The sequence below is a fragment of the Lepidothrix coronata genome, unplaced genomic scaffold (assembly GCF_001604755.1).
Source record: "Lepidothrix coronata isolate B3197 unplaced genomic scaffold, Lepidothrix_coronata-1.0 Scaffold24, whole genome shotgun sequence".
In the NCBI taxonomy this organism is placed as follows: domain Eukaryota; kingdom Metazoa; phylum Chordata; class Aves; order Passeriformes; family Pipridae; genus Lepidothrix; species Lepidothrix coronata.
The window spans coordinates 6,226,495-6,234,449 of NW_016690204.1; the positions used below are offsets into that span (position 1 = coordinate 6,226,495).

Consider the following 7,955-nt stretch of genomic DNA (forward strand, 5'->3'; position numbering starts at 1 on the left):
ATGTGTTTCCTCTGACGTATTCCCATCACAATTGGGATTAACTGCATTCTGGAGGCTGAGTGTGAATTTGTTTACACCATAATAAAAGACAAGAGCACTTTTATCACTGAGAGTTTTTTTTCCACTAGGATAATACACTTAATATCTTCTGGTCAGTTAGAGAAGAAGATGATTTTTGTAAAGTGTTGTTATTTTTGCAGCACTCAGTAAAGATTTGTTCTTGCTGATGGCAGATGAATCTCTGGGAATTACTGTACTCATGGAAAAGGATGCTCTCAAAGAACAGCTCTGCCGTGGATCCCTGGGTTCAGGCAGTCACTCCGAGATGGAGTTCACACTGTGCAGACAAATTCAGTGTTGTTTGTACTGACAATGTACCAAGTGAGTGCTCCACCCAAAAGCAGAATTGGGGTCTTAAGAGAGAAAACCTCTGAACAAAGGCACTGTCAGAAGGAGCTGGAATTTGTAATGTTCAGAATTATTGTTCAGCCCTACCATCTCCATCTTGAAGCCCCCAAATTTTCAAATTCAAGGCTTTGATTCAGGTTGGCTTTTAATTTTAATGTTAATTGTTTTCAGACAAAGATTTTTTTATTTTATTTTTTTTCTTCTGTTAAGAACCAGTAAAAAAAATGAGTTCCCTTAGAAGTGCCTCCCTTTTGCTATATATTTCTTAATTGACTTCTTGGCATAAGGAAGGGAGCAAGTATGTCTAGCTATTAGAGTAGCTGTGTGAACTGGGAAAGCCTCCAACTTCTAGAAATATATTTAAAGGCTTCAAGAAGATCCAAATTTCCAAATAACTTTTACTCCTTTGCTTGGTCAGCTGTCAGTATTTGATAAATAGGGTGGGACTATTGTCAATATTTAACAGCTCAACACAAATATTATTCTTCATACACTGTAAAAATAGTATACGAAATGCAAATAAAGTGCTTTATTCCAGGGTTTGGTAGTAACAGAAGCAAGTGATAAAATCTCCCTTGTCTCCATACAAAGGCATAGAGAGGGAGAAAAATGTTACCAGTGGTAACAGTCTTCCCTGCTGGGAAACAAAACAGTGAGATTCCTCACTCCTCCCACCTAAAGTCATGTCCCAGGGAGGGTTCTGTGATAGAAAGTTATTGTGATGTGTTTCTGAGTAAGAAACACCGAGGTATGATATTAATTGAAACCAGATTACTGTGAAGTCTGCAGGAACAGAGCTCCTCCTGTCTCCAGCAACACCACCAGGACCCCTTGAACTGCTCTGCAGTCATATAGTGCAATATAAAACTCAGATATTTCTGGGACTTTCCCTGGGTTCAGAAAAAATCATGCCACAAAGCCACCATTTGGCATTAGCCTGCTGGATGGAGCAGCCTGCCCTCTCCAGAGGCATCTACCTCATGACCGTGGCATCATCCTGAGGAAAATCCAGGTGCAGAGCAGTCAGTGTGACACGGGTTTAACAAGTGTCAGAAACAGGCTTGGATGTCACTTCCCAATCTCGTGTTCCAAAATGGTTTCCCGTTACTTAAAATCTTTAGAGACCTTATCTGTGTGAATGGTTTGACACAACAGCCAGGAGATATTACTTTTTTACCTGAAGGAGAGAAGCTGTGTGAGGGATGTCTGGGCCACAACCCACCGTGACAGCCCCGGCGGGTGTGCTCTGCAAGGGTACTTGTGTTGGTAGCTACATTAGGCCACCACCCACACAAAACAAAGGGGAAGGAACAGAGCCAATTTGTTCAGGAGCCTTTCAGATCTAACATTGTTTCGGATTTGGCTTCTGTTCAGTGTAAAATGCGTTTTGTGTGTTCCTAGAGCTGCCCTGTAGAGAGGACCCTGAGGTGGCAGGGAACAGCTCAGTTATTGGAACTGTAGTTTGCTGCTTACTCTGTAAATTAGTGTGAGTAAATCCAGGAAGAAATACAAATAACAGTAGAACTTTATTATTCCGTTTTGTCCAAAACAACTGTGCTGCTTTACCATTAGTTCTTCCTCTAATCCTTTACCAGGATTACTGCACTGTTAATATGTTTCAACTGTCATCCAGAAAAGTCAGATCTCAAAGCCTATGCAATCCTTCTCCTGTCCATCCCACAAGGTAGTGCCCCACTGAGAGCTAGAAACCTGAGCAGTCTTGATTACAGACTGATGGACAATTTCAGAGCACTTTAAGAACATCGTGTTCCTGTACACTTCTTGAGAATGAAGAGGGAGTTTGCCTTCACAGAAATGCTGTCTTCTGGCACTGATTTGTGGAGGACCAGTATCTGCAGAGTGTCATGTGCTTCTTGCAGGCACACTTGAAGGCCTGTATGATGTTATCTATAGTGGAAACTTCAGTGGCCCTTAAAAAGAGAAGGGGACAGGTTGCTCACATAACTTCAGCTGTCCCTCACCCCATTCCTGTTTTTAAAGTGGACAGGTCACACTTTCAGGCAGGGTTTGTACAGCTGTCTTGGACTGAATCAGTATGAAACCTATTTGCCAAACTAGCTTGCAAAGCACCTGTAAGGAGTGATGCTTTCTTGCTTGTGTTGACCTTCAACAGTGGATTAAGCCCCTCTGATATATCCAATTGCTGTATTCACTTGCAGCCTCTCGTTTGTGCAGCCTCTCTGGGAGCATCATGACTGTGTTGAACACTTGAATATGGTCCTGTAGAATCCATTTGGGATGGATGTTACTAGAGAGTGTTGGGGTAATTCGTGATACTTAGACTTGTAAGGCAGGATGTGCTAAATGGTCCAGATTTGGCACAGAAGCACATTAATCAGAACCACTTTGCCAGAACAACCACTGAATGTGGGGCTCTGAAATCAAGATGTTCTGTGAGCTGATATTGGCCATGCTGCTTCCCATGGCTTGTCAATGGACATGAGGCAAATCTTATGTAGCCACTGAGCTGCTAAACTGCTCCATGCACTATGGGCTGTAAGAAAGATAGATTTTTCCAGAGACTATTTAACTCATCTTAGGATAGTCCCAATTTTTTAAGCACAGAAAAACTAGACTTTATTAATTTGTTTTCTGTCTAATCCCTGCAACTACAAAGTTGGCAGCACACACAGGGAACAAATGCCAACATCAGCACTTCCTTTTAAATAAACAGCAACTCAGATAACATTTACATGTTACAAAGAAGTGGTTCATTTGATGTTTTCTTTCTCTATTGCAGCTGAGCTATTGGGCTGAATTCTTCTTCCTTTAAACCAGATGAGAGAAATACACTTAAATTATTTAAAAGCAAAAAATCTTTTAAAAGTGAAGTAGCAAATGATTTTACTTTCTCAGATAGGATTTTTTCTGTAAAAAAATGCATTTTATTTGAGACGTGAGCTCAAGCAAAATTGTGCTGGAAAAAAACTGTCCAAATTTCAAAATCCCTGTCAGAATTTCTATTTCTAATTGCAGTTCTGATGAACAAACCATTTATTAATTTTAATCAGCCACAGCATCCAACATAACTTGGTCTGGATTAGGGAGCTGTGGTAGGGTAAAATTTATATGCATTGGAGGAAGGAGAACAGGATATGCTAATTACCTGTCAAGATAACTACATCTAGTAAACATTGTACTTGTAAAAACATTTGGGTAAAAATAGTGGAAATCATATTAGACTGACAGAAAACTTGCATGTATGTTAAGCCTAAAATACTTCTGAATATCTGTGTGACAGTCTATGAAGCTCTCACTTCAGAGCTACCAGGAGTTAGCTTGATTCAGAACCCCCGTGTACTTCTGGGCTTTAAGTATGTCATGGTAATGTCCTTTCACTCTAATTGAAGAAAAATTCAAAGACATTCTGGTGTTCAAGAGACTTCAAATGAAGCTTCCAAATTGTTTTTAGACAGGACCCTTTGGAACATCAACAGCATGACTGGCAGCTGTGGGAAGAAAAAGGGATAATGTGGCAGTCTGCATTTTTGATGCTAAATGAAACATGCTTTGTACCTTGGATGCCTGCAATCCTGCTGACAGGACTGATATCAATCCTAATGCTGTAGTTTTGTGGAAGAGATCTTTAGGGAGGATGCAGAGCACAAAACTCAGAGTGAGTCTGAAAGTTGTGTATTAATATTTAAGGCCATCTTGCTTTGTTCAATTTGTTGGGGGATTTTAATAAAATTATTATACTGTCTTACATGCCTGCCTAATTGATGGTGTGGCAGTAACAGAAGTGACAAATTATCTGCTCCCATAATAAATGTAGCTGCTAAGTGAATGCTACAGTGTAATCAGAAGCTTCTTCTGGTTTCTTGCAGCTGAACTCCTGTGTCTGGAACAGGCCTGATTTATGTGATATGAAAAACCACGTGAATAAAACTATCCAATTGGGTATAAAAGAACTTGGATCCAAACCAATGTTTTGTGACAGAATAGATGTGGAGAGCAGAGCATGAAGTTGAAGAAATCTAATATATGGATGCACCAAAGGAAATGTCAGGATCCTATTAAGGAGGTATGAGGCTAAAAACAGAGATATATTACATTGTACATTTATGGTTTAAGGAGTTAGAAAAAGTGAAAAGATGCCAGTACAATAAACTATGATTTATTGCCACTTCCTTGTTTGAATAAAAACTTTTTGAGCTGATAAAACAGTTTAGTAAAAATAATATACTCAGTTGAAGTATTATGTACTTCATTAATCTCATTGTATGTGAAGCTGTTGTGTATAGTAGGGTTTTACTAGATACAAAAATGAAAAGGGAATAATTTTCTACTTTTCATTAAAATATGCAAAATTCTTTTACTAGACTGAAATTCACTCCAGCTGTGAGAAGAATTTCTTGGGTAAACCCCCACAGAACAATTTGACAACAGTATTTTAAAGAAGATATACTTGACAGTGCTCTTTTGGAACACTGACATGTTCTGACTGGATTGGAGGGAGATAAATGCGATTAAAATTCAGAAGACCCTTCAGTCATTAGGGAAGGCTGACTCATATCTCAGACATCTTCCCATCTATCCAGAAAGACACAGGGGATCACAGCACAGGGATCACCAAGCTGATGCCAACAAAGCCCCCCCACTTTATAGCCAAAATATATGCCAAATGAGCTAATCTGTACCAAGACTGTACTGGAGCCACCATATAGTTGGAAATTAGTTGAGCCAGTAAGACATGCTGCCTCATTCCTGTTTGCAATTAACTTTTTAAGGAGCCTGACGATCAGATAGGGTTTTTTTGTGTCATAAGACAGACTTTTGTCTCAGATGTTCCTAAAATAGGTATCTCCCAAAGTGAAATCTTGTTTCCTGTAGGATGGAATTAAAATCAGTTCCTACGTCCTAACTGAATCCCAAAAGAAATCAACCACCAACAAGCAATTGAACTCTTAACTGTCCTGGCAGAGGGATTCTAAAGATAACTACACACATTGGAGTTCTAAAGGCAACTACTCATGTTGATGTTTTGGCTCATTATTTCAATGCAGCTGCTTGGATTTTACTTTTTTTTCTCCCGGAATTGAATCCCAGTGTGGTGAATGCAACACTAATCTCATTAGACTGATTCACACTGTCACTGAATTCCCTGTTCTTGAGTGGCTGATGAAGGAAGAGATGGAGCAGTCTGGCCTTTCCTTACTGAAACTGAGATGCATCACAGCAAAGTCCATTATTGGGTCATTTCATTCTTCCCTGCAGGCAGGTCTGAGTCACTTCCAGTGGGTTCTCCTTTGTCTTTAGGATCTCTCCAGTAACATGATTGTAGCTTCTGTCTGGAAGATTTCCTGAAGCATCTGAACAAAGCAGAATGTTTGTGTAAACCTCACACACATATAAGGTCAGAACTCACCCCTGCTTTTAAATACTCCTGTTGGAACTGTTCCCATTCTGTAATGTCATTTTGGTCAATTTAGGGGAGGAGTTTACTATAATCTCACATCAATCAGATTGATTTGTGTAACATTGGCTTGATCTTGCCATTTCTCTAAAAGGACATAAATCTCTCAGGAGAGCCAGAAGGAGGCCTTGCACTCATACAACACATGAAAGCATTTAATGAAGTTGTTCCTGGAAAACAGGTGAACAACTTCCACTAAGAAATGCACCATTTCTTTCATATTATAAAATTATGACATTTATAGGCAAATTGGAATATAAGTTTATGACAACCAGAAGAGAAGCAGTGAATTATAGCAGTGGGACAATTACAACCATGCTTTTGTGATAAAGCCATTTTCATAGAGGCAGTGTTTATAACTGTACAGGGATCTCTTTCCATTTTGCTTCGCTGTCTATTTTTTATTCTAAGTGAAAAAACCTGCTGCTTCATCTGTGAACATTTTGCAGAGGTAAATTCCAATAAACTATCCTTTTCATTTAAACCTTCATTCAATTCTTAGTTCCTTTTGCCTTATAAAAATTCAAAATCAAGTATGTCCCCTTAGAAATGGTTTCATACTCCAAGTATTTTGGGGACATTTGCTGCAAGAACATGTGAACACAGATCGTATTTCCCTACTGAAACTAAATTCTCAAAGTTTTGAAAACTTCCATGGGAGCTGTAGAGGGAAGACTAACTTCCTTTGAAGAGTTATTTTCTGTAAATGGAGAAGATAAGGAGTAAACATCACCAAAAAGGAGTGACCCATGGAATGAGTATAGCACAGTTTTCAGTTGCAGTGCATGTTATCATATAATCATGTTATCCCTGAGAATCCTCTAGTGCTTCTTGTATGTTTTAATTTGTGTATGGGAAAAAGGAGAGAGAAATTGCAAGGCAAAAGTTTTGTTCAGTCTTCAAAAAGAAAGAAGAGGGAAATTGTTTATATTTCCTAACCAAATGATTATTATGTTACTCTCATTTATCCAGATTCAGTGTGGAAAATCTTTTTAAGCTTTTCCTGTAGACAGTTTTAGAGTGGAAGAGGACAAATTGAACTAACATAGTTTCTCAGCCAGTCCACTAAAATCAATGCAACTTGAATTTCAACAACCACTAAAAATGGCATAATGTGATTTAAATTATGGTGCCATTTAGATCTTGTCTACACACTAAGTTGTATCAGATTTGCTGATGATGTGTGTGGTTTGAAAATTGAAATAGTTCCTGCTGCTGAAATGTTGTTTATGGACAAAACCCAAAGAGGTAAGGATGCCAAGAACCTGCATCCCAGTCCAGATCCTTAAGGGCTTGTTGACACTGTACATGGAGCAATGTGGAAGATCTCCTGGCTAACACTGTCCAAACCTGCTCAACCCTTACAGCAAAGCAGATTTGCAGTGGATGAATCACTTTGGACCCCAAAGCAGATTTGCAGTGGATGAATCACTTTGGACCCCAAAGCAGATTTGCAGTGGATGAATCACTTTTGACCCCAAAGCAGCAGCATGTGAACATGACTGAACATTTTGAGCCACTTCTCCATGTTGAACTGAGCCCTCACAGGTAGTTTCTCAAGACCTAGCCAGCTTGAGAGCATCTTCACCCAAAAAGGAGCCTTTACTTATTACAGATTGAAGAGAAAAAAAATCTGGTTTGTTATGAAGGGAACTCAGTATGGAAGAAAGTAAAGGTAAGAGCAGTAAATTTCCCCCTGTAATTTAATTCTGCAGTGGTTCCTTCTTAATTAGATACTCACTGTAAGCTAGCTGTGATTTAGAGGAAATATTTATGTAGGTAATTCAGTGCATTTTGGTAGCTACTTGTTTTGCAGCAGAACTACTTATGGTGAGTGCATTGTTGGATACATCATTTTACATCTTGTCTCCAGTTTTACTGGTTACAGAAAGAGACTTAATGACATTAAATATCTTCATTATGTATCAAGCCCACATCCTTCCTTTTCCCTGAAAGCACCAAGGATTTGGGTCTTCCGCTGCTCAGAAGCAGACTTTGAGTAGCTTGCACTGTTGTCAGAACTTTATTGTTTTATGTTGTGTGTTCATCTGGAGGTGGCAAAGGTGAAGTCCAGCTCCTGGGCAGTGCTGGTGATGAAGCAGATGTGACT

General features: G+C 39.2%; 1 protein-coding gene across 1 annotated transcript in view; it reads right to left on the bottom strand.

Annotated features, from left to right (window-relative positions):
• Positions 1 to 2,162: 2,162 nt before the first annotated feature.
• Positions 2,163 to 7,955, bottom strand: part of TEKT5 (tektin 5) — a 15,544-nt gene continuing 9,751 nt past the window's right edge. The window contains 5 exon segments of the mRNA XM_017808685.1: positions 2,163 to 2,293; positions 2,296 to 2,339; positions 3,669 to 3,671; positions 5,588 to 5,687; positions 5,690 to 5,741. Coding sequence (XP_017664174.1) covers positions 2,163 to 2,293; positions 2,296 to 2,339; positions 3,669 to 3,671; positions 5,588 to 5,687; positions 5,690 to 5,741 — 330 coding nt within the window.